Source organism: Thunnus maccoyii, chromosome 9 (genome assembly GCF_910596095.1).
Source record: "Thunnus maccoyii chromosome 9, fThuMac1.1, whole genome shotgun sequence".
NCBI classification, from domain to species: domain Eukaryota; kingdom Metazoa; phylum Chordata; class Actinopteri; order Scombriformes; family Scombridae; genus Thunnus; species Thunnus maccoyii.
Genome location: NC_056541.1, coordinates 24,194,659 through 24,221,894, shown reverse-complemented (window position 1 = coordinate 24,221,894; position 27,236 = coordinate 24,194,659). Strand labels below are relative to the sequence as shown.

The 27,236-nt window shown below is 40.8% G+C and overlaps 3 protein-coding genes across 4 annotated transcripts in view; 1 reads left to right on the top strand and 2 right to left on the bottom strand.

The window, feature by feature from the left end:
- The first annotated feature begins 510 nt into the window (after nt 1–510).
- Nucleotides 511–10,557, top strand: zgc:153044 (uncharacterized protein LOC751678 homolog). The gene is made up of 2 exons (XM_042422308.1): nt 511–1,197; nt 10,530–10,557. The coding sequence occupies exon 1, from the start codon at nt 634–636 to the stop codon at nt 1,180–1,182; it is 549 nt and encodes a 182-aa protein (XP_042278242.1). The 5' UTR covers nt 511–633; the 3' UTR covers nt 1,183–1,197; nt 10,530–10,557.
- tgoln2 (trans-golgi network protein 2) lies at nt 1,363–7,265 on the bottom strand. The gene is made up of 4 exons (XM_042422307.1): nt 7,048–7,265; nt 4,239–5,326; nt 3,345–3,428; nt 1,363–3,257 (listed from the first exon to the last, which is right to left on the bottom strand). Exons 1-4 carry the CDS (start codon nt 7,100–7,102, stop codon nt 3,252–3,254), a joined length of 1,233 nt encoding a protein of 410 aa, XP_042278241.1. The 5' UTR covers nt 7,103–7,265; the 3' UTR covers nt 1,363–3,251.
- Nucleotides 10,558–13,221: 2,664 nt separating the features above from the next.
- Nucleotides 13,222–27,236, bottom strand: part of tcf7l1b (transcription factor 7 like 1b) — a 32,624-nt gene continuing 18,609 nt past the window's right edge. The window contains exons 4-12 of one of the 2 annotated variants that reach the window (XM_042422282.1): nt 25,951–26,034; nt 18,826–18,961; nt 18,140–18,242; nt 17,462–17,545; nt 15,436–15,579; nt 15,131–15,290; nt 14,931–15,038; nt 14,689–14,740; nt 13,222–14,143 (exon numbers count right to left, since the gene is read on the bottom strand). In XM_042422282.1, coding sequence (XP_042278216.1) covers nt 13,665–14,143; nt 14,689–14,740; nt 14,931–15,038; nt 15,131–15,290; nt 15,436–15,579; nt 17,462–17,545; nt 18,140–18,242; nt 18,826–18,961; nt 25,951–26,034 — 1,350 coding nt within the window. In that variant the 3' untranslated portion in view covers nt 13,222–13,664. The remainder of the gene's footprint in view (nt 14,144–14,688; nt 14,741–14,930; nt 15,039–15,130; nt 15,291–15,435; nt 15,580–17,461; nt 17,546–18,139; nt 18,243–18,825; nt 18,962–25,950; nt 26,035–27,236) is intronic. The other variant, XM_042422283.1, reaches the window with a different exon arrangement.

Below are 27,236 nucleotides of genomic sequence, written 5' to 3'. Positions count from 1 at the left end.
AAAATAAGAAATCACCAAAAATTACATGAACACCTGGAGGTCATAACTATGCAATATAATAATAAAAATATGAGTATGCAGAGTAGCGTTATTATACAAGAATCCAGCATTTCTGTTGGTTTTGTTTTGTTTTGTTTTATTTTGTTTTGTTTTAGTTTGGGGTTTTCTTTTTTTGTTTGTTTGTTTTGTTTAGTTTTTTTCTGGTGCGTTTTGTTTTAGTAAAAAATAAATTAAAAACAGAAAATCTCTGTCTGTCTGTTCATGAAAACTCCATCCAACTGGGGGCGACAGCGTGCGAGCTTACACAAATTTGGCCGTACAGCTGGCAGTATCCTGTCGCGCGGGAAATATTTTTTTTCGTAGGATGGCGAAGGCTTGACCCGCCCTACTCTGCCTCTGATTGGCTAAACTTCATTTCCTTAACCTAATCTTAACCAATCTCATTCCTCGTGCATTAACCAAACCAATCCAACCAACGAAGGCAACGAGTAATATCCAATCAGAGGCAGAGTAGGACGGGTCATGCCTTTACCATCCTAGGAAACAAATTTAGTTTCCCGCGGTGGCTAAACTTGTTTACAGCACCATCGTTGATTGACTAGCTCACCTTTTCGCTTCAAAAGTACGCTGTTGATGCATCAGTCAACTCCTGCAGGTCTCTCTGGCCTGTGTCGAGTCACGGATCATCTTTATCTCAGTAATGGCAGAGCAGCCGGCGATGCATCCCAGGTGACTCGCAACAAGATAACCTGCATCATTAACGTTACTGAAACCAGGAACAGCAGCCCTGCTCCTCCAGGGGTGGAGGAGTACGTCCACATCCCTGTCTCTGACTCCCTGGTGTCTCCTCTCTGCGAACACTTTGACGGTGTGGCAGATACAATACAGCTGATTGCCGAGCGCGGTGGCCGCACTCTGGTGCACTGTAACGCCGGTGTGAGCCGCTCCGCCGCCCTGTGCATGGCCTATCTGATGAAGCACCGCGGTGTTACTCTCCTGGAGGCCCACAGGTGGGTGAAGACCTGTCGACCCATGGTGAGGCCGAATAATGGCTTCTGGAAGCAGCTAATCCAATATGAGATGGAGCGTCGTGGGTGCACATCTGTCCGGATGGTCTCCTCCTCCATGGGAGACATACCAGACATTTATGAAGAGGAGACCAGAAATATGACGCCACTATGACCCTCAACACTGCTTCGTGGGGGGGGACTTGGAGCAATGGACAATAATATGATTTCATGTACTGTATGTCGCTTACTTAGTGGCAATAACCACAAAATGCTATTTAGTCATGAAAAAAGCATAAAGGTTGATAATGTATATGGTGCAATGAAGAAATCCAACTCATTTAAGGCTAGAAAGTACAAAAAAAAAACATTTATTTTAATATTAATATTCATCTTAATTGATTCACACAGACAGCAGGATGTGTTTATTGACAGCCATTCCTAACAACTTAAATAAATGCCTTCATACTAAAGATGTAGCAATGTGGTCATTAAACATCTTGAACATGCTAATTTCAGCCAGATGGCCAAAATGATGGCTTTTCTTTGCAGATTTTATAATAAACTATTTATTTGGACATACTATGGATTTTGACAACCCCAAGAAACAACTGAAATATATTTTCCTTCTTTACAGAAAGAGCTTTCCATAAATTATGACCACTGCCCCTTAGAAATACAGTGATAATTTAGGAAACAGGCACAATACAAGAATTCAAAACACTGAATCACAGTAAAAAATAATTCGCAATTTGGCACACGTCTGTCGTCCCTGAACATACACGCACATCTACTCTAGAGGAAAGATTTAATTCATTAGTGGTCAACCTATTCCCACATCCATACATTTTCTCGATTACCCAACTGTCAAAACAATGCAACGGGTGGCCAATTTCCTCTGGCAAAACTACAGTTTGGACACAAAGCAACAAGTGGTAGACGTTAAAGGTGTTCCCAAAAGACTAACTGGCCACAGACGTCTTGGGTAATCAGACAGTAACCAGACTGATAGGTTACAGATAATCCAACATTTCAACAACGCCAGTCCCACCACACATATTTCCATGAAATAATATTACAGCATTTACATGTGAACCCAACACCCTGACAGCAGATAAAACATCATCATAATCATTTAGTTGTTTTTCAAAGGAACAGTCAAGACATTTTGGGAAAAATACACTTGTTCAATTCCATGGATATCACTTTCATATCTGTTCATATGAAGGTATAAGGCAGCAGCAGATTTGCTTAGCATAGCATAAATGCTCCTGGCCAGAAAATAGCTCAGCTATAAGTCCCTGTAAAAACTGCAACGGGTCTTTTTTTACACTTCAGTCTTTGTACAGATTGAACAAGACATACAACTTGTTAGTGAGCTTTAGAGGTGCGAGCAGGTGGAATTGTTAACTTCACAGTGAGTCAAGCTAAGTGTTTTCAGTCTTTAGGCTAAGCTAAGCTAACTGGCTGCTGTAAATGTTATATTTACTGGACACATATAAGAGAAGTTATGGTATCAATCTCTAATTCTCAGCAAGAAAGCAAATAATTGTAAAAAAAAAAAAAAAAAAAAAAAAAAGTGTATTTCCAATTCATGTCAAACTATTGTTTTAAGCTCTAGTGGGTGAGCACTGTGCTAGCATCTCATTAGGAAAATAAAAGTTGCTATTACATTCATCTGGCCAACAACATACTGTTGTGAACACAAGCGGAAATCCCACTGTGAATCTTGATACATGTAAAACAATTGCAGATTTTTATCTATTAGACATTTAAAACATCTTCAAAGAATTTCTAAACAATCAATATTTTACAAAGATTCAGATGGCTTATTTGGGTACACAGTGCAATAACTACTGTACTGTACAAACAAGGCTGGAATCCAAACAGCTAATATTTTCATCCGCTACTGAATATCCTGAGTCAGGGGACCTCAGTCAGGTCAAATTACAAGATTGCCTTAAAAGGTGGAATAACGACACAAGTGCAAAAACAGCATGCTTATTTTACCTTCACTGCATTTCACTAATTCCTTCAATAAGGCAACAGTGTCATCTGCATAGTCATGCAATAAGCATCTCAGAAAGGTACAAAATAGAACAACGTCCATTCAGCACAAGGTGAAATCAGTGCAGAGTACACCAATAAAATGTCAAATGCCGATATCCACTCGCCTTCTTCCAACACCACCCACAGTGAGTATTCAGCTGCTCGAGGCAATGGCTTCAATAGAATGACGTGAGATCACATCTGGAAGAAAAATTCAGATAACTTAATGATGCCATTTTTTTCATAAAAAGGAGGAAAAAAATATATTCCTTCATATGAACAACTTACATGCTGTTCCAGCTTCTGGTATTCTGTGGATTTTGGTCGACGTGTGGATCTTGATTTCTTTCCCTCCAAAACAAAGGCAATTATCTAGAAAAAAAAAAGAAAATATAACTTAGCCTGGTGTATGAAGCCGGACCTACAAAACAAACATATATAAAAGGAAACACACATGCTAGAACTAAGAGACATAGTCGACAATTAATCTTTCTAGCACTACAGACAGTACTGAACAGTTAAGTCAAAATGCAACAATTTAAGTTTTCTATCATCCTAATGTATAATTTGACATTTTGCCAAATACGCTTATTTGTTTTCTTGCCAAGAGTTCGATAAGATTGATACCACTCTCCATCTATCTCATGGTATCGATCTTCTCATTTTACTTTCAGCAACAAAACAAAAAAAGCATATGTCCCAAAATGTCAAAAAGTATTCCTTTAAAATTCCTTTCATGTGCCTGTTTGGGTTAGAAAATGTATCTGCAGTTCACAAGCTTACAACATGTGCCAAATATTCACTTGCAGGCAAATTTCATTCTTTCGGCATTGCCATGAGCAACCAGACGATGAAAATTTTTCCTGAAGTGCACAACATACATATTTTTATGATGTTTTGTTCTGATCCTAATAACTGTTAAACTGTTCAGCAAATATACACCAAATTAAACAAAATTATGGCCCAATTATTCCTTTGCATATAGTATAGACCTGACAGAATCTTAAAAAAAAAAAAGGTCGGAAACAGATCTGGTTCAGTCATTTCTGGGTTTCATGTCAATTGTTGTAACAGGAATTGACGTGACAAACAGTTGACACAGATACAACTGGGTCAGTGGAAACACAGGAGGCGTGCTTCAGAGAGGTCTGAGTAAGAACAAAAGTTTCAACGGCCTAGTACCTTGCGTTTGTTGTGGTAAGTGATGTAGAGCACTGCCACCAACACTGCTGTAGAGACAAGGTAGGCAAAGAAATGACTGCTTTCTGTCTCATCTTTCATACCAGATGGACCATAATGACTTTTCCCTCCTGTTTCTCTTTCCCTGGCTTCCTCTGGTTTGTCCACCTGGGCATTGTCTCCTGGTTTTTGCTCCTGGGCTTTGTCTTCTGGCTCTTCGTCCTGGTCATCGTCTTCTGCTTCTTCCTCCTGGGCATCGTCTTCTGCTTCTTCCTCCTGGGCTTTGTCTCCTGGTTTTTCCTCCTGGGCTTTGTCTCCTGGTTTTTCCTCCTGGGCTTTGTCTCCTGGTTTTTCCTCCTGGGCTTTGTCTCCTGGTTTTTCCTCCTGGGCTTTGTCTCCTGGTTTTTCCTCCTGGGCTTTGTCTCCGGGTTTTTCCTCTTGTGCTTTGTCTCCTGGTTTTTCCTCCTGGGCTTTGTCTCCTGGTTTTTCCTCCTGGGCTTTGTCTCCTGGTTTTTCCCCCTGGGCTTTGTCTCCTGGTTTTTCCCCCTGGGCTTTGTCTCCTGGTTTTTCCTCCTTGGCTTTGTCTCCTGTTTTTTCCTCCTGGGCTCCGTCTCCGTGTTTTTCCCCCTGGGCTTCTTCTCCTTTTGGTTTCTCCTCTGCACCGTCTGTAGACCCTGTAAATTTCTTTACACCTTTACCTCCAGGAGTTTCTTTTGTGGGCTTCTCAATGGTTTTCACATTTGTTTTATAATGATCTGTGACAGTGGGATTTTGCTTATCACCCTGCACCGTATTCTTGGCGTCTGTTGCTTCTACAGATTTTGCTTTTTCAGATGTCACTGCTTGCTTTTTCTTAATGTCTCCTTGTTGTGCTTTGTCTTTGCCAGTATTGTCCTGTGCATTATTTAGATCTACTGGTTCAGGCGTCTTTTTATTACTATCAGGTGATTTATGCTTCTCTCCATCTTCCTTGTCTGCCTTCTGGACTGGACTGGATACCAGTGATGGATCTCCATTCTTACTTTTATGATCTGGATTGCCTGTCTGAATATCTGTTGAAGCTGAGTTCTGGATATTTTCTATAGGAGCCCCTGTAAAGAAGAAAAGCAGAAATTGTTTAGTTTTCCCAACAAAACACAGTGTGTGGTCAAAATAACTGCTCTTAATATAATGCCATGAAAACTACCTTTGAGAATTATGAAAAGATCATTTTTTCTGACATGTAACATGTTCTTTTGACCTTTACTCCCTCGTCCCAATTGCTTTTCCTTTAAACTTTCCACAGCAAAGGTTTTATTCATAGTTTCCAATACTTGTTTGTTCTGTCCTATCTTGTTAGTAGCTGTCTCCTCCTTGTCAGCATACCCTGCCTGATTAAATTAGCCAAGATGATTTGACGTTATGATTTTTATAGCATATAACATGGAGGCCATAACATTAAAGCCAAGGAAGCAGCCTTTGCACATTGGAGAAAGACTTGGAAATATGACAAGTGAAATGTGACATGAAATACAGGCTGAGCAAGAATATAATAAATAAAATATATTGTGATTTGTGGTTTGTTTCCATAATTTTGACATATTGCTTCTCTAATTTCATGTAGCCTTGTTTCTGTGGATATAGGACAGTAGAGCTAATCATAATGCTGGGGGGGATAGATTTATCCAGAAGGTGGTTTTTAACTACCAGTTACCTGTTTTATCATTGCAGTATCGCCATTACTGAGCAATAAATTGTGGGGGGAAGATTTGGTAGTGAATGCTGTGATTTATTTCAAAATGGCCATATACTAGTACTTAACAGCACTGGAGGGGTACAGAAGATAATAAAAAGAGGATAGACAAATAGTATATAACGATATAATAGGCTTATTCCCTAACTTCACATCTTCTTCCCTTTGAATCTACATGTATTGGTAAACACTGTATTGGTACACTTGAGGAAAAATTACAAACTTTATATCTGAATAATTCATGTTCCCTTTCCACTTTTCTTTCATATGCTATAAAGCTTTTGCATTTTAATCAGCATTTCTATTTAAGCTCTTCTGTTTTCCAGTTCAGGATTTCAAATTTCCTTTTTCATTTTCAAATTGCCATTTAACAATATAAATTGGTATTTCAAAACTCAATTTCCCTTTCCATTACATACCAGTCACTAAAATTGTCGATGATCCCCACACACCCACCCACACAATTTTTTTTTTTTTTTTTAGCATTCTTAGGGGTTTTTTTTTTGTATGTGGTCTTATGAAAGAAAATAATACTAAAACAAATTGCTACACTCACCTTGTTTACAGACAAAACTTGCTTTTTTTGTGGTTGTTTTGCCCCCCAAAACATTTGTATACACGAACTCATAGTCCATTTAATTATTGTGTGCTGTTTAAACAGCAAGGACACAGACTATATTTCAATTGTTTTAATTGAACTTCTATAATATCAAATGTAATCTAATTTTCATTCAGCCCAGCACTGACTAAACCGGAACCGACTTCTGTGATTCCCCTTCTCTCGGTTAATGAGTAACCTGCAGGTTAATTATTTTACGTATTACGAGAACCATCCTGTGAAAGGTTAATGTATGATTTTATTAGTGTAACGAGACATAAAGGCAGAAATTAATATCGAAAGTTAGCAATCTTAGCAGTGCCCTTAAAGAAAGAGTTACTGTGTACCAGGCCTGTAACTGTCTGACTGTCTTAATTAGCTAATAAGGATTACTGATGAGTCAAACAATGTCTCTGACAATGAACAGCGTCAGTCTGAATGAGGCATAAATAACAAAACGAAACAGATATAACTCCTCTCACCTCTGACCCAGCAGCAACACAGAAATAATGTGAAAAGCAGGGAAACCGTCCTCATGGTGTCAACGCCAGTAAAAAAAAAAGACACAAACAAATATGTTTAACTCGTCTCCTCTTTGTGCTCACGCCGAAATCCGCGTTGACAAATGTAGCTCGACAGTTTTCAAGTGACAAGTCCTGTTCCTGCTTCCGTGTACACAGCAGCCTCTTCTTCTTTCACACTGCGGCGGAGGCGATGTGTGACAAACTCACTGCTGACACCTGCTGGATGATGTCTAACATAACAGAGACGTGTTGCCGTAGAAAACCCGGGTTATCTTTTATCTGCCAGGGCAACAAATGCAGCTTCTTCATGGCCTTTTCATCAAATTTTGCTCTCAATAGTTACCATATTGGTACTCCAAACTATCTCCTTCCTTTGCATACATTCATACAGGATGCCTGTTCGCTTGCTTGACTATCTGTCACCTTTTTCTTTTCCCTAGACGTGGTATTTCACTAAGAATAATGGAATAAGTAGGTAAACACTGTTTGTGTGTTAATGGGCCTACTAACTAGAAAAACTGACATCTTCCATATAGAAAGGAAACTTCATATTGTGTTGGCTGAATTAAAACATAGATTTTTAACTGATTTCAATTGAAGATGACATTTAGTGTTGCAATAGCTGCATCACATACTAGCAAATACTGCTAATAAAATATTCAAGCTGTATATATGTGTGTCTGTATATCTCTGTATATAGGTTTATGCTCCTATTGCAATCAACTGACCTGTGAATACTTATACATACTTAATGTATTCAATCAGATTTGAGATATTTCAGATGAAATATTTCCCCTTTATGCTTAGCTTTATTACAATGTATAACAACACCATTTAAATTATTTAATTTAAATAATTTTATAATGTAGAGAGGCAATGGAGTCTGTGTGAATTTGAATGGGAGGAGATTAATGCTGGTATACAAATCTTCAAGGTACAGAAGTAGCCATTATGGAAATCTCCCCAATAATCTATATGGCACTTATATGATTTTCTAATTGAAGGGAAGCAACACTGCAGCAAAGCAAAGATCAACTTCTGCAGTAATCTATCTCATCTGGACTATACTTTCCATTTGGACCATGTCTAGATTAGTTTGCTTAATCAGATGGATACCTGAACGTGATGTAAATATCTCCAAGAACGTTGATCAGTAGAATATCTGACACCCCAAGTCCCTTAAATATGCATCCACCTTTCCCTCACTTGTGTCCTTTCCTTGCGTCCTAGTCCCTCCCACCGAGGATCCTCTGAAACGTCACGTGAAGCGACGTCCGTTTTTTAGATGACGACGGCAGCTGATCACAGCTGGGTCAGCTGTCAGTCGGCTTTAACAGCTGGAGCGACTTCTGATGGAGTTTGTGTCTGCACACATGTGCACCGTGCTTATACTAATATAGACACACAGTTATCACTGCCAGAGCAAGACTGTTTTCTCTCTGCAGCCTGTTACCTGTCCAACAGACACGTTAACCATTTCTCTGGCAGAATGCGTTCATATTATTTATTCATCATTTGCGTCTGTATTTATTGACATTCTGATTGTGAATTCACTCTTTAATAACCCAGAATATGACCAGAGTGTCTTTTGAACACTGGAAATTATTTATTAGGCTAAATGTTTCAGGGAAAATGGAAATTATGTAACTCATATCGCTCAGGAATTTCAGCCTCACATGTGACTGAATGGAAATGTAAAATATAAATGTGTTTATAATGTGTTTCTTGCTGACAGACAGACTCTCCCTGACTTTGATTTGATCCATAATAAAAGTTAATGGAGGAAATAACAGATCACGAAAAGAAAATCTTTCTAATAGATGAAGAAAGTTGTTTACAGTTCTTTTGTTGAACAGACCGACAATCAACACAGTTTTTAACTAGACGGTGAATCAGAAAAGAAATAAAATATAAAATTTGGAAGTGATACATTTGAGATTATCTGTAATCTGTCTCCACTCAGTGATGTTGTGATGTATCAGAGCAGTCTGATCAGCTGCAGGGGCCAATCAATAACTGATATCCAATAAGAGGGCATGTCGGTCGGTAAAAGACATCAGAAGGCTGCTGTAATCCTCGTTCATAGCTCCTCAGAGATACCTCCTCGCCCCTCAGGGCAGAAATAAGAGCTTTTGGGACGGCCTGCAAGATGGCGGACCGGAATGACTTCCGGTTCAAGCAAGGATCAAGGAAAGTTTCATTAGTGGTTCAAAATGTTCTCGTCATTCCAGTTCTCTGAAAAACTGAAGTGAACTTGGTGAGCTCGACCTTGTGAAGGCTGAGAGGGCGAGAGATCAACGATGGTAACTCAGCGCTGCATATTACCCACTGTGCATTGCGGTTTCTCGTCATTTAGTATGTGACGTCAACGAGCTGCTGATTTACAGTATTTAAAACAGATGTTTTCTGTCCTTATATTGTTATTTTTGGAAAGAATTTGCCCAGTATATTTGTTTAACATTTCGGTTCAGTTTTCATTACCATACAAAGATGTGCTGTTTGGTTTTTATGACGTCTGCAGTTCATAACAAAAACCGCATTATATCATAAATCTTTTTAGAGTCTTTGCAAAATTTCACATTGAATTATGCTGTTATGCACACCATTTTTACAATATAGTAATGTTAGGCCATGCAATAGCTGAGCGTTTATTTATGTTATTATGGTATTTAAGGGTCAGAAGAAGAGAGAGAGCTCCTCATTAGGTTGAGACTACTGTCCACAAGGACAAGTGCATTCCATTTACATCGCCCGCTCCTCCCCTGCCCACTCTCCCTCTGCTCTTCAAGTGGCCTCCATGTGAAGTATTGAAGTATGCTGTTACGTCATACCAAGGGTTGAGGGTAAGTGAATGAGGGGAAGTGGAGCTCCTGATGAAACGCAGCCCAAATAAGGGACTTGAGATGTTCCCCCAGACTGGTAATTGTGCAATGAAGAGAAGGCCCAAAATGACAGAAATCACAGAAAAGAACATGGTGAGCATCCAGTCAGGAACTGCTGAGAGATTGTGTTAAATAATCAGCATGCTATCAGCCACTGACCACTTTATCTGTTTTTGATGTGTTTGTATTTGAATTCAAACACTGACATAATGAGCAGTCCTTAAAGCTAAGTATCTGATCTCTCTTGTAAGATCAAACTGTCTGGCTACTGGCAGCACAGCAGATATTTTTTTACTAATGAACTGCCACAGGAGGAGTAAAGGAAACATTTGTGTTACTACTGCCACCCTTAGACTAGGTGCTGACATAATTTACTCCACATGAGGTATAGTTGTGTCAATATTTAACAGCAGATGGCAGTATTGATATACAGCACATTAAAAAAAACTGATAAAAGCACATCATGACAACAGATTACTTTGTGTTTTTGTGTGTGCGTGTGTGTGTGTGCATGTGTGTGTGTGTGTGTGTGTGCGTGCGTGCCTGGGTACGTGTGTATGTGTGTGTGTGTGTGTGTGACTGGGGGGATAAAGAGTATCAACCCAATATATATATTAACTTAAATTAAACCTTAATGGCATCTTACCATCCAAAATATCTCCTTTATAACAAATAGTAAATAGTTAAATAATTATCACTAAGTCGCTAAACTTAACTGCTGAGCCCCATGAATACTATATAAAAATATTACAGGAATTACAATTAAAGGTGTGCAGTAGCTTGAGAGATGAGATAATCATCAAAATGTTAATTGGAGGTGTTTTACATCTCAGCTGGGTGTGGGGGACCTGTGGGTTCTTGTAATGAATATGTCTTAATTGTGGCAGGCTATTTGACATTTGAAAAGTCCGATGATCCCTCTCATTCTTGACACCCATTTGCATTTCCATCTTTAAGGTCAAATGGGTATGAATAATACATTAAGGAGGTTCTTAAGCTCACAGCCAGCCATAACTATCTTCAGAAAGGCACCAGCTGAGTCTTGCTAAGCTCAGTGAATGTTACAGAAACAATCAATTAATATCTCTTTAGGAAACTGTGTGTGAAGCAAATGCTGCATCCTGTTATTAATAAGAATATAAGGTCACAAGTCAATGGAAGATATAGGATCGGTCTTTTCTGATTCATCTTATGTGGTGTTTGAACACGATGATATGAACCCACCAGTGTCTGCCGTTTTTGTTGTGTGAATTTAGACTGGATGATGCTGACGGGTGTGTTTTAGTGCAGGTTGTTTTTTTTTAAAGCACTGCACAATGCATAGTGGTAAAATTATAGATTTTTGGGGACTTCTCAAATAGCCACATACAAAACCGTTCTAGGTGCAACAATACCCATGCGATATATCAAAGGGTTAACCTGGAATAAATTCAAGATCAAAGGAATGCCCAAAAAAGAACCTTGGCAAGAGATAGGAAGAATTTAATGAGCAAAATTAACATGTATTAAATCTGACCTCGTGCTTACATGGCAGATGTTGAGTGAAGCAGCAACTAGATACATTATTAGAGATAAACAGTGGCGTATTACATTTACAGTAGAGCATGGCAACTTTAAGATGACACACCTTTTATTGCATTTCAAATACATATTTTGTTTAAAAAGAACAAAAAGCCTATGTTTTAAAATCATACTCACTCATGTGCTATTTAATGCATTTCATCTGAGAGATATTGTTGTAATAATTGTGTTTTAATAGGTTTTGTGCGATTCTATTCAAAACAACACTCATGTGAGTGAAAAAATAAGTATATTTACCAGGAGAAAAACCTGAAATAACCAGCACATTTCAAGTCATTCTTATCTCTTGGGGATTGAGTTTCATAATAAGGGCACTGTCTTAGGAGAATTGAACATTGCACTAGATGTATGGCCTTGAGGAGACACATTTGCTGGCTGTTTTGACAACTCATTACCTGTAATTTCACTGACGGATTGGTGAAGTGGCTCAGAGTAGGCAGCCGTGGCACAAGAGACTGGTGGTTTGTGCCTGGAATGATGTAAGATAGAACGGCAAACAAGCAAAGTCTTATTATGGCTAATGATTGCTTAAAACTGAGTGGGGAAGACTGACAGTTTGGTCCCTCATCAAGGGGACCAAACAGAAACGCATCAACAGTTCACCTGCTTGCAGTTTTAGAAGCCTGTCTTGAAAATGTAATTCTGTCTTGAGACCTTTGATTCCTTTGATTCTGTCACAAATAATAGACAGTAAATGGGCAATTAATAATATTCTCTCCAAAACTAACTGGGCATTGTGACATCTGGGCTTAAAATCAACTATCACAGATATCACTCTGTTGATCCAGTGTGCCTGATGATGCTGTCTATTATATGGAATGTCATTTTTATCAGTGAAATGTATATATTTAATGGCCCAATCAGCTCAAATATTGTTGAAGAGTAACAGCTTTATAGATCTCCCTCTTGGTAAAATCTTGGTTTAGTCTCCAAGTCAGGCGGTGGGGGGACGTCAGTGCGCTCTTCCAGGCCAGTCCCCCTGTTCTGACATAATTGGTCCATCCCTGGCACTACTCCTCATCTCCAAAGCCACCAAAAACTGTAACCTACCTTGTGTATTTTTCACTAATTGAAATGCCTAATGAGGTCCCTGGGGCTCCATCCCATTACCTCTGAGTTAATTAAAGCCTAAGCAGTGTGCCAAAGGGTGAATAAAGATGCAGTAAAAGTGCAAGAGGAACAGGGAACCCGAGCAGGGTTCGGTGTGCTGGGATGGGGCTGACCTGCTTTTTTGTCATTGTTATGGGACGCAATATTCCGAGAAGGAGCAGATGTCTATTATTTTTTTATTTGTATTTATTTTGGGCTTGAAATATTGTTACCCTGGTTCAAGCTCTCATTTTTCCAGTGTGGTTAGCCTAATTCTGATTTATTAAACATTAAACTCCTTGCCACCATCAGCAGATTTTTATGAAGATTAGACTTTTAGAACTGGAGCATAACAGAAGGCTAAAAAAAATGACAGGTGTGTTATGGACTTTTATTCAATTTCAGTGTGGCTGTAATAAAATGTTACTGCTCGTTAAAGCTACACTCTGAATACCTAAAAAAGCAGTTATCAACTTGTTATGCACTGTGGTCACTATTATGAGAATATTAATTCAAACCACATTACCTTGTTAACAAAACCTCTTCTTATTAAATGAAAAAAAACACGGTCATGTGAAAAGACAGGAAAGAGACATTTCTTTTAAGAAACAATTTCAAATGTTTATTTAACATGTCAAAGAAGGGGCACACACTCGTGAATTGAAAAGGGGGCTGCAATTATTGGCCAGTACTAGGACTTAAAACTTAATACTAACATTAATCAGGTTTTGGCTAAAAAGAAAATGTGTTTTTGTTCCTTTTTGTTTTTATAAAGAAACTTTATGTACATTGGTTCTTTTATACAAGAGGTTCATTGAATAAATGCATCAAAAAAAGAAACCAGTTCTGCAGTAAACTTTACAAAAAATACATTTCATTGAGAGATGTAGAAAAGGAGACAGTCAAATATTGACCAATAATATTTCTTCCTTTTCATTATTTAGAAAAAAAGTTGTTCTAATACCTATTTTAAAGAAAAGCAATATACAGCACAATAAATGGGAGAAAATTGCCTTTGTGGATTCATTCAGTTGGTTTGGTAACCAAGGAGAGGGGCTGTGACTGGAACAAAGCATGATGGGAGTGAAGGGCTGCCTGATGGAAAGGGGAAGGGGGAGAGAGCATGGAGGGGTGCAGAGAGGTGAAGGGGATTGGCCGGGTGAGGATGGGTGTGGTCGACTGGCTACCTGAAGTACCAATAGGGATGGAGATGGGAGGTTGGGAGGAGGAAGAGGAGGAGGAGGAGGAGGAGGAGGATGTGGATCCAGATGCCTTCCCAGGTATGGAGAAGTGGTGGTGCATGCGTCCCTCCGGTTTGGTGGTGAGCGATAGCGGCTGGGCCTGCTCGGAGTGAGTGGCGGCAGGAGCAGCCGGGGAGGCCAGAGCTGCAGAGGGAGTGGCCGGCGAGTCCAGCATGCTGCCGTGGGACGACGCGGGGCTGTCGCACATCTTCTCCGAGGGCAGGTACTGCACACACTGCTTCTTGCTTCTTATCGAGAAGTCTGGGGGAAACAAAGGCAAAGCAAAGAAGCTGAATTATGGATCTTGTGGCTGACTTCAAAATCTGGTACAAGTCCCTCTACGTTGGTGACAGAAGTGAAAGAGTGATTATTAAAACAGTGAAGATGATAGCAATGAAAGTTTTGAAACATGACATGTGCATCAACATAGAAATAGAGAACATCTAAAAACGGAGAGTGAAACGAGATGTTAAATATATTCAAATGGTATGCATGCATGATGTAAAAAAAACCCCCAAAAAAACAGTTCACTGCACAACAGCAGACATACCTGCCTTTACTAGCACTGAACCTCATAAGCTGCTTGTCGAAGTATAGAACGGGGAAAGAAGTTAGTGCTTAAGTGTTAGTGAAGGAAAGATTGCATGCCAAAAAGTGGGTAAATAAATAAAATAATAAAAAATATAATAAAAGTGTCCCAGGTTGCACTTGTGAAGATCCAGGTTAGTTTCTGCAGTTTTTGTCTTACTCCGCTTTGTGAAGAAAAAAAACAAATAAAAGTGGTCAGAAACAAAAGGCCCCCTTACCTTCTGGCTTTGAGTCTGGTTTATTCTCTCTCTTCCTCTTTTTCCGCTTTCCCTGCACAGATTAACAATGCGATGTAAAAAATACCCACTGATTTTCATAGTGAAAGTAAACCACCGCAGCAACGCAAGTTTCTAGAAACAACAGTGTTGTGACCGCAAGTAACTGCTACAGTCATATAGTGAGAAAGAACGATTATTTTCATGGAAAGGTGACGTTCTGATCATGACGATGTCCTACTCACATAGTTATCTCGTGCTGACCATCCTGGATAGAGCTGGGAGTGGAGTTGCCTCTCTTTTCTGGCCAGCTCATAGTATTTGGCTTGTTCCTCTCTCGACAGGGAATGCCACTGTGAACAAAGACAGAACAGATATCAAAGGATTAGTAAACACATATATAGTAATAAACTTGCATGCGTATGTCTCTCTCTGTGCTACTTACCCGTCTTCCAAGGATCTGGTTAATGGCGGCGCTCTCTTTCAGAGTGCACTCTGCCACTACTTTGGCTCTCATCTCCTTCATATACAGCATGAAAGCATTCAGAGGCTTCTTGATGTGAGGCTTCTTGTCCTCTTCTTTCTTGGGAACGGGTGATTTCCTGCTAATCCGAAACATTGAAAAGTTGCCGTTAATAAACCGTGAATGGTGTGGCGGTACCGGTAAGTTAAGGCAAACAAGGGTAAACATTGTGCAACAAAGAAAAGGGGGATTTGATACTAAAACATGACTATTTTAATTGTTCTTACGCATGCATTGAGGGGCTGATGTTATCACTGCTGGGCTCCTGCTTGATGGCCGGGGAGACGATGGCAGGATGGGGAATGCCAGTCTGGTGGAGGCTGTGCGGCGGTGGAGTCACCATGTGAGGGGAGAAACGGCTGGACACCAAGCTGAAGGCAAAAGGAGGCAACAGTTACATTTAATAGTGAACCTCTGTTAAACAAAATTCAGCGAACTTGCTGCACAACTGCCCTGCTTTACCCTTCGTGTGAAATTCACTGTGCTTGCTGTGTCTTGTCTACACTAAACTCATACACACAATGAGTTACATGCTTGCTTTTTGTTCAAATAAAGAGTTTTTCAAAAGCCCCTTTATTCAGCAATGGCTAGAGAAAAGTGGAGTGTGTTGTTACCATGGTGACAGCATGGCCATGACACCTGAAACCACTTTTCTTACCACGTTCCAGACCATGGAGAGTGTTCTGACAGCCGTCCACACAGAACACCTTTACAAAGTGTCTCTCTCAATTTCCAATTGTTAATACAATGGAGCATTGTAACGGACAAAGGGGGAAATTAAGCTCCATGCCCCACTATCACACACTCCAGTTAATGTTAAATTGGAAAATTCCTCTATTTTAAGTCTTTTTAAGTATTTTGCAAGACAATACACAATATGGCCTTGTACTCGCTTGAGTCCAGAGTCACCAGCTGTACCTTATAATACACACAGTATGAACCAACCCAGTATTAATTAACTTATATACAGAGACTGTTTTAACTTCTTCTCACTGTGAAACAATACAGAATTGGAGTCCAGGTAATATTCACTATCTGACTGAATATAAAGATTTAAGACATGCAGTGTAATGAGATATTTTAGTGTTATTTTGCTTCATTTTCAGTTTGTCTTTGAAACACTTAATAATTCATACTGTGTAAACAAGGATGAACCATATCATTCCCATGGTAATAAATCCATACCAACTGTATCTGTAAACATCCCACTTAGTCCCTAATGAATCAGTTTTGCTCCGAGTGATATTAGTAGTTAAGCTTCAAATATACAAAAATAATGCTCCGAGTAACATTAATGTAATAAAGTCATATTTATGTTACCTGTAGTGTTGCCATGACATTTTATTCTTAATTCAGAACTGATATTTCATAATCACAAGTTTGTGTTGTCTTACTGAGTCTGATGAATAAAAAATGTATTCAATATATTTAATCTGAAAATTGTGTGGATTGGTGCAATATTTGGCATGCAATACATCTGTTGCATTCAATAATGTGTACAAATTTGGGAATTCCTGTTTCATTTAGGAATGTGTGAGATATGTTCTGATTGTTGTGAGTCCATCTTTGGCTGCAGCCACACATGCTATTGATCACAGAGACCCTTTTGAATATTTCATTTCTTACTAACACCAGAAGGCTCACTACAAATCTTTCCAATTTTGACAGAGGGTCAGAGAGTTTAGTCTGATGGGACGTGTAGGTTCAGATGAGCTTTGATTTGTCCTAATCGATTCTCAGCCCTTTCATCTCCGTGGTGTGTGTGTGTGTGCGTGTATGTGTGTGTGTGTGTGTGTTGTATAGTGGCTAAGAACATTGACATGACCACAGAAGTTTAGCTGCGAGAGAAAAGACAGGAGAGGAGCGCTGAATGCCAATAACACGTTCAGTCTATTTAAGAAGCTGAACTTGTTAGACCTCACATCCGTTTGTATTCCTGACAACACTGGCTGTCTGTGATGTGATTATGTTTTGTCAGAAGTGGAAAGTATGTTATTCAATTTTGCTTTATAACCCGTATTTTTGTGACTGAGAGATATCAAACATCCTCCATTCAAAATAAAATGTATGCTATTTCTAAACAATGTGAACAGCTGAGCTTTAAACCTACACACCTGCCCTTTATTTCACCCAGTGTATAAAACACTGGCAAAGAAAGCAAGAGAAATGTGATTACAGAATGTCATAGAAGCAGCAGATATTAAATTTCTCCCTTTGGGATGGTGGGGGTGTTGCTGAACATGATCCACTCACCTGGACATGGATGCATTCATTGCTAGCGCTGGATAGGGGTGACGAAATCCCCCCGGAGGGATGGAGTACATGGGCTGGCCCTGCCTGAGAGACAGAGGGAGACTGAGTGAGAGGAAAGCTCCAGTGTGAGGTGGATCAAACACAGCTGACAGCTAACCCACCAGCACTAATCCTCTACTCATCAACTCAAATCCCCTGCTTGTGGAACAGCACCGTTGCAATTGATTACAAGACCCGTAGCAAAACCCATAAATGTTCATAAATTCCTCCCGGTAAACTGAAATGTTTTAATTTATTATTGCGCCGATATGGTGCACCTGCATTTAGACAGAGGAGCATAAAAACTAGATATTGCTTTCAACAAGTTTTCATGCTTGTCTTTATGCTTCTTGACATGAATCAAAAGTGAAGCTGTGCCTTGCTAAACTTCATCTCAACACAAGACATTGGTCAACAAAGTTAATTAACTAACAACAAGTGTTTTAACTGTCACATCCCAACGACTACAATCACAAAGGTTGTCTTAAAAAAAAAATACCAATGATTAAAGATTGCTGCACAGCACATTTGAGCATCTGAAAATTAATTTTCGCAGGAGAAACACTGTAAAATTTGGATTTACTGCACCAATAACATAACATTAGCATATCTATCCGTTTGGACTGGAAAGTAACTTACTGTGGCATCAGCCAGCCGAGAGGGTGAGCGATTGAACCGACAGCACCAGGAGACAGGGGGTAGTATGGAGAGAGCTCCGATGGGTGAGGTGTCCGAGGAATACCTGCAGGCGCCACAGATAACAGGAGAAACAAGCTTTTTAAAATGCAGTGCATACCTGTACCTGCGGAGGTGACATGGTATTTTCATAAAGGGGAAATCTAATCTGCAAATCTGTAAAATATCTTCCATCGTGTTCACCATACTCTTGATAATCTACACTCAAATCTGTGTTAAATTTGAGCTGGAGCAGTGTGCGGGTTTGTGGTGTCATCCTTCACAGAGCAGAGTGGTGGTCAGCTTGAATTAAATCTGGATTACAATAGTGACCGTTTTTAATAAAAATGTGTCTAAACATATCTGTTTCCTTCTCAAACGTCACATATGACCCTGTTAAGCTCAGTCGCAGGAGTGTCTGTGTTGGTTTGTGCCTGTCTCCTTCATTGGTAAGATGAACTGGCTGTGGTGAGTCTGGTGTTTGAGTGTAGTGGTACTCGCCTTAGAGCTCAGTGAAATATGTAATTATAATTTTGCACTGCCACCTTTCAAATCTACAGGGGGTGTTCAAGTGTCTGAGACAGATTTATCACTTTAAAACACACAGTGTGCAATTAAGTGAATGAATGTCCTTCCATTAGACACTTTACCTGTCTTTGGGTCGAGGATCTCCGGGGAGAGGTGCGATGGCGGCGTGCCGGGGGAGAAATGTTCATTGCTGTAGGTGATGAGTGGCGTCAGTGGGTGGACGTGGTGGGCATGCTGCACCACTGGGACTTTATTGGACTGTTGATACAGAAAAAAAAAGAAGAGAAAAGAAGAGACAAATAGAGTTTATGAGCGGGAGGCAACCACTGAGCAGCAAGCATCTGTCAGAAAACATCCAAAACACACATAGTGTAACACATCGGAGCTACTACACTTGGAGAAGAAACAAACATATCACTATTCCGTACCATACACTGTACAGGACTTCTGTTTGTCATTGTTCAAAAGACATGCACTGGAGTAAATAGGCCATCATGTGTGAATGCCCTCCATGGTAAACATCACAGTCTGTGCGTGTGCCTTGTGATGCAATCTGGACCGGCACCAAGGAACACTAAAAAGCCTCGCAGACACATGCCAAGACCATTACGGCCATTTAGTTGAGGAGAGAACTGTTTGTTCAGTCCAACAAGAAAAACAACAGTGCCACCAAGTCCAAAAGTCACACCAGCAGCCCACAAACAAACACAATCAGGCTAAGGTAAACTACATACCCATAAACAACTGGAGACACCATCTCCCACTCAGTCTGACAGCAGCCAGTTGATGGGAGTATGGGAAACAGACACACATTGTGCTGCATATGACCCCTAATGTTACAAAAACACTTCAGAATAACCTAACATACAGAACGTAGGTTGTGAGGAACACAATGTCCAGAGATGAAACTTGCTTTTACTTGAAACACTCAGACGGTTGTTTCAGCTATTTCAACAAAACATCGGAAAAAAAGTGCAGATCGTCGACGAGATCTGACCGGTATTGCGACTACAACGAGGATGATGAAGACAATAATAACAAACAGCGTCTCTACTTTCATTAGGCAGCGCTCAGCCTCGCAGTCATTTCCCCTGGCTGCCTGGCTGAATAGAGCACTTGTTGGCTCAACTTGTCACATGGGAGGGTCAAGGGGTGGGGGGGAGAAAGGAGTCTTGTTCCTCCAGGCTAACCTTTCTTCAATATCCCTCCCCACCCCCTTCTCAACCTCTCGTCTCTCCAACGTGGTCTGCTAGGGAACAAGGTTTGCATTGAGACATTTGTACACTCTCTTGCTTCAAGCTGCTTAGAATTGTTCCAAATCTTAGCCATGCTTTTTTTTCTGCCACTTTTTTTTTTTTTTTAAGGAAGGTCCAACCTTTTCCTCCTTTTAAATCTTTAGCAAATTGGTTTCTCCCATGTCTAAAGCACGCTTTGATTCTGGTAATGCCAGATGGAGTGAGGAAAATATTTACTGGTGTTAAACATGGCTATATTAAGATCACTTTCCTCTGGACCTTTTTAGTTTCTCCAGACCTGGAGCATATAAGGTCAATGCATGTGATGCGCCAAAAACACAATTTCTCACAACACAGAAAAGGCTTTGATAAAGCTTCAAGGCAGAAATATTGTTGACTTGCAGGGTTGAAATCCCAGGTCCCACATGTCATGTATATTTGAGTTGTACTTTGTTGTTCTACTTCATGTACAATATGCCTGAATTTTCCCTATATTGTGAGGGCTGTTTGAGACCTCTAGACCTGGGTGCCAACACATTTTGGGAAGCAGTTCAGTGAGAATTTGAAATGATGCCTATTAATAATTCATATTCTGGAATACACCAATCGTGTGCTCTAAACATATTTCTAAGTTCGAAGGCACTAGTTTCAACTCTAGGCTGCCTTTCAGTTCAGCAGCACGACAAAATGCGGAGAAAAATTGAGCACACACATGCAAAACTATTCTGACCTGTATCCTACCTGCCAGAGTCTCTCCGTTGGGGATAGAGATGGTTACCTCATCAAGCAAATTCCTCTCTTCCTCATTTTTGAGTTAAATCCATCGAAATCAGACTGATTATTTAAATCAATTTAAATTAATTAAGCCCTCCACGGGGCAGAGAGTATAAAAAGTGGGCATGTAAAATTAAAAAGCTAGACTAATGGCTCAATCATGGCTTAAAACTAAGCACTAACGTATCAATGCCTTCATTCACTCACTTTATGTGTAGAGGTAATATTCCTCCAGCCCATGACAGCTTCATACGCCCCGGTTTCATGATCCACAAGCAGAGTGTAATAAGGAAACCACATAGAACATGAGCCGTGTTTTAAATATAAACAACATCTACGTGACAGGACAGATAAAGAGCAACCTGGAACCAGATGGTATCTGCATCGACAGACAGAAATCATGCTCTTTACATAGACGCGCTTGTTGCAAACAGGTCTGCAGTGGTGCATACCTGCACAGCCAGCAAGTAAAAACACCCAGAACTGGTCTTAGAGTGATTGGGCATAGTAACAGGAAGGTTTAAAAGGAGAAAAAAAAACACAGCGAAAAGTTGCTGAGCCGGTGCAGAGAAAAGATGTCTGTCTCTTAAGAGGTTTTGAAACTAAAAAGGCCGAGGTGGCAGTACCTCGCTTGGCTGTCCAACTTGGAACGGCGCTAAGAAAAGCACAGTCCTTGGTCAATGTGGGTGGAGGGGTGGATTTCATTCAAGCAAACATGTTTTTGGATCCTGCACATCTGAATTGAATTACTAGGCAAACAGCCGATGGGGAAGAGAGCTTAGAACAAACTGAATAACCCCGCAGCTTTGTGTGTCTTTATGCTAGGCGATTCTGGGTGGGAGGCTCAGAGGCCTTTCAAAACTCCAGGAAAGACAGGGTGAAAAGAATGCCTGGCATGCTGAGAAATCCAAGCCTTGTTTGTCAACGCCAACAGGAAGCGGACGCGAGAGGGGACTGGCCGTGTCGTATGTCTTTAAAATCAACCACTCCAAAAACTATGCCATTCATCACAGACAACGTGTGCTTTACGTCTGGTCATTGCCTCTGAAAAGGTCAATGGCGGTAATATTCTAGGTTAGAATAATACAGCGCAGAGCAGCGTCACGTTACTGCGCTCGTCTGCTGGCGGAGTGAAAATCCCCAGTGGTCATTAACTAAATTGAGAGGGCACACAAAATCAGCCCAGCGTACATACGGACACAAACACGGACAAATATGACTGGGATTTAGTCTGGTAACAAATATTTTCTAGTAAATCTGCCGCTAATAAACACTATCTTGTGTAATTTCTCTTTCTCACATATATCTGAGTCTGTTCATATTAGAGTTTAACTGGAATAAAAGCACCGGTTCCTTATTCCATTTCTGAAGAGGATCTTGTCTCTGCAGTGGCCCAGCAGGACTGCAGACCTTAGATCAGTATTCAGTTCAGTCCTCCTAAAGCCTTTGATTTCATGATGGATCCCGGTTGTTCATTGCTTAAATGCAAAATGGGGAAAATCTCCCCGGACTTCCAGTCAAAGGTCTGTTGAAAGAATATGGGTTGAAAGCAATTATACGTATCACTTTAACATTTTTTTTTTTTTTTTAAAAAAGGTGCATCTTTTCCAGTTAGTATCTCTACTTATATTGTCAGAGAGAGATGATGATTGCACTGGACACATGCAGCAAGACAAAAGGCATCTCTGGAATGCTGCTCTCGACCATGCCACTTCAATTCACTTAAACAATTCGGTGACTAAGTGACTTATGACACGCTGACAGGACCAGGTCCCTCGCTGCCTTGATTACTCTGGACGCTAATACAATATTCAAACAAAGATTCTTGTGTCCCTGTCAAGTGAAGATCAGCCCACATTTGAGGAATGAGTGAGCCGTGATCTGATAAGTAAACTGAGGGGGGAAAACGCTCTGGTCAGTTCCACCTCACATTGACAGTACTAGTCAATGTAGTCAGTAATGACAAAGAGAAGAGGCCTTATGGACAAATTAATCCAAGTGACTGAATGACCTCAGTGAGGGAAGTATGCATCCTTGACATCATTATCAGCGCAGTGTTAATGACAGTGAATCGGTACGTTGTTGAAGATGAGATGCACATAATTCAGACAGCAGCGCCAACTCCACTTCCTCTCCTCTCTTCTTCTCTCCTCGCCTCTGCTCTCCAGTCCGGCTCGGCCACTACTGATGGGATGACAAGTTCCCCATACTGCATCACCTGGCCCTGCAGCCCCTTTGATGTATTATTCATGAAGGAACACAGGAGCTGATATGGGGGCTTTGGGGGTGCTGGACGTATGTGTGTGTGCGTGTGTGTGTGTGTGTGTGTATGTGTGTATGCATGGTGGGGTGCTTAGAAAAGCTTGTTCCCCTCTTCCCAGTCCTCCCACCACCACCACCACCACCATTACAACCAAAAGCAATACCCACTGAATGCTAAACAAACCTGTCTGTTGAATAATTGACGATCCCAGGCCAGAGCAGGCTCTGATTAGCATACAGGCCTTATGGACCCAATCTGCACAGTGACAGGACGGCCTTTCCCTGGACTTTCATACTATCCACTGAATGCTCTGATTTCTATTTTACATCCTCTTCCCTTGTTCCACATGGCCACAATTAGCAGAAGTGCCAAAGCAATAGCAGTTCACCAACAGTAATTGCACTGATATCTACACGCATCTGTTGGAATGCATGATAATATTGTTCAGAAAAATATCAAAACATCAACACTGTCTCCATGTAGCTGCTTGCTATGGTGTAGCCAGAGGATGATTTATTAACCTACACTTGACTGAGCAGGCCTCTCGACTAAAAGACCTCAAAAGCTGTATCAGTGAGCTAAAATTATGCATAGCTGACATGCACATAATATATAAGATATATGCCTACATGCAGGTCTCAACAGATATTCCAAACCATGCCAGTCCATCGTGAAAAACAAAACAACGATGTCAGATTTTAACAAATGCTTGCAGGAGCACAGGTCTGCTTCAGGAGTCCCTGCTGGTGTCTCCTCACTGCCTCTCCTCGGGTCTCACTCTGGCTCCTCTTAGCCCTGGGCAGTAATCCCTGGCCCCCCGTGTGTGCCCATCCGCTCCCCCTGCTCTCATTAGTGCAGTGTTGGGGCCTGGGGAGCCTGCAGGCCTGGGGAGCCAGCCTGCTGCTCCCCTCCCACTCCCTCTCTCCTCGGCTGGAGTAATGAGCACATAATCAGCCTGGCTCCCTGTCAGCAGCAGCACACCAGAGGGGCATGTGGGCTCCTGGCCCAGAGTGGGGGGCACAGCGGGGTGTTTCACTTTCTATCCTCTGTGCCCAGGGTACGCCTTACTCAATATTAGAGCTTCCCACCACACATCAAATGACCCTCTGGACACAGGTCACCAGATCAAGCATAGCAACTTCCTCTTTTAGTTCACATAATGAAAGCTGTTACACTTTCAATGAACTTCCCCACCTTTCACACTGCTTTAAAATGAAAGTGTGTTCTCAGACAATAGTCTTATCTCATATTCTTTTTCTGCCAATTCAAGTATTTCATTTGAGCTGCACAACTTGTGTGTTCAACCTTAAGACTCTCCATTCATCAGAGCTGTGCCATTCAACTGCAGAAAATGATAATAATAATAAACTCCAGGTGTTGTCTCCCTTAAAAAGGCCATTTCAATTTCAAATCTATGCTATCAACAATGTGGAACCTGCATAAGTATCAACAAGTTCCTATATCCAGATAATAAAAAGCAATTAAGTGCATGCAACAGAAGAACACATGTTCCAAACTTGGGGAAAGTGCATATTTAATTGCACAGAAGTTAAGGCTACTTATTATTCAAACAATGTGAGTAACATTTCTGCCAGAATACTGTTTGATCCCTCACATTCTCTACAATGTTTCCTTCTGTAATGACTTTTCTGGTTTAATGATGTTCAAAGAGATGAAGGCCAAACAAAAAAAAACAAAAAAGCACCAACACGGAGCCACATGAAAAGTAGCAGCAGCTACTGAAGGACAGAACAGAAACAAGTCAACCTTCTGCAATGTGCTTTCATTTCCTTATAAATCAACTGCTATTATTGTTGCCATCTCTTTTTTTTTTTGTTAATTCTGTGTCACTGTAATAAGGAGTCGTACATTTCATACTGTTACATATTAAGTACATAAATTAAAATCAGTTCAGGAGCCCACACAGTAGCTGCTGTGTCAGGGAGAAATCAGCAGGGTCACTGACAGGTCAGCATTTATTCCAATAAAATATCTGTAATTGGTTTCCATTGAGACTTAAGTCAGTCCTGGATTCCCATGAGCAAACTCCGTCCCCTTCATAACAGTTTCCCATTGACTGAGCTCAATGAGGACTTTGTCATGTGCATCACCGCGATTATGGGATGGAGCGAATCAACCACAAACTCAGCAAGCATGTCTAGCCGGGATATGTAAGGTCAAGGGGGCTGAGTCACAACGCTTCTTTTACGAACGTGTAGTAACAGCCGTTCTCAGCTCCATGCACTGCCTAACACCACTTCCCTATCGAGAAAACGCCCTGATGCAATCAAACAGGTGAGATGTTAGATGTTAGATAGATGATCGACGCTTCATCTACCAAACAGGTTCGCCGAGATCCCGCATTGTCTTACCAGAATGAGACACCGTGGTGACTAGTTCGCACCTGGGTGGGAAAGTTTCAAGTTCACGCTTGAGAGTTTTATGGAGGAGTTACTGTGATAAAGACACTGTGGGTGCTGTAGGGGTAGGGGTTGGGGAGGGGGGGGGGGGAGTAGTTGTGCAGAGATGGATGGGAACCAGAAAATTTACACTATAACTTCATTATTGTGAATAACCACATTATGGTGATAGTTTGATTAAAGCACTTATGTGGTTCGTGGTAAACAGATTCCTCCAATAAGCTTACATGATTGGTTTGATAATTTGATTAATGTCCTGTAAGATGTGGCCTGGAGGAAACAACTTATTAGTGCCATAAAATAAGGGAGGGAAAATCCCAGTGTCCACATTTTCAAAGCACCATAGATCAGTGTTATATTCTACTATATCATTACTATTCTACTATATTTTCTTCCTCCTTCACTACCCTACGCTGCTCTTTTGTCAAACACACTCCGCAATCTTTCTGACACATACACTGAATCAACAACTACAGTATACACACACCACAGTGGCCTGAAATATTGATCGATTAAGGTGTTTACAGGACAGTTGCAGTGTTAGTTTCTACTTACTAAATGTCCTGGGGTTGGAGAACGTGAGTCTTTGAGTCCTGCAGATCCGGGGACGTCCAAAAGAGGCCATTTCATCTGCAGGTACTGTGGGCGAGAGTGAAAGGAGCAGAATGAAACAATAGAACAAAGAGATGCTGCAGGAAAAACATACACAGTAATAAAAAAAAAATACATTCAAAATGTTGTATGTACTGTTACTAAATTGTAGGGAGCGCATCTTTTTCCTAGAGCGTATAAAAAGTGGTTTGAATGCTGTCAAGGCCAGAGAGAGATCTCCAGCAGACACCTGTACGAGACCCACATTGCTGCTGGAGTCAGACAGTGAGTTCTGGCACGGGAGAGAGGGAGCGATGTGAACACAACGGACTGGTGGGGGACTGTGAAATTGCCGTTTGTCAGGGAAAAACAAGAGGCCAGCTGTGGGCGCCCATCGCTGAGCGGGTGGGAAGAGACAGCTGGAAGGAAGCCCCATCTACAGTGCAGTGAAAGGTTGGGCTGCGGAGTCGGCGCAAACTCCTGTCTATCCGTCTCAATTGGTTTGGCCTTTTGACCTGAATCCAACTAGTACCTCCTCCTTTCAGTATCGCTATTTTTCACACGTGTATCAAAGTTATCGTACAGAGGTTGCGCAAGTGTTTGCTCTTTTTTTGTCACTTGTAACAAAGTCTTATTGCTGCTGCCCGTCCCTTGTCGCCGTGCCATGGAGAAAGAGCTGTGTTCTCCAGGAGAGAGGGTTTTTTTTTTTGTGATTTACTACTCCATACAACAAGCTGAGCGTTTTTTTTTTTATGTGTGTGTGTGTGTGTGTCCTCCAGCAACAGAGATAGCATGAAGCCAGAGCTCCAAAAGCACGGCTCAACCATCTGGTTTATGAATCAGTTTAAATACCGGATACAGCAGCTTGTCATGCATGTGGATTTTCTCCCTGGTACAATTTCAAATTAATTAAAAGGTTTTTATATTTTAAGTTATGTTTTGTGCATCCAGGCCGATGTACTGGAGAAACATAAAGGTGTCATAGGTCATTATTTCAGTTGTCTTTTGGGCACAGAGGTGTATTAGAGGTTGTAAATTCCATCTCTAAGAGGCGGTTACACTATCTCAACGTGTTCACTATCCACTGTTATCATTGTGCAACCTATACAATCGTTTTTATTTACATAGCATTGTGCTCATGGATTCCCGTGCACAAACAGTTTGACGTCCACCCATAGAAAACATCTGATGAATGGAAAAGATCTGACACTTTTTTTTTTTAAATTAGTGACAAAACCAGAAAAAAAATA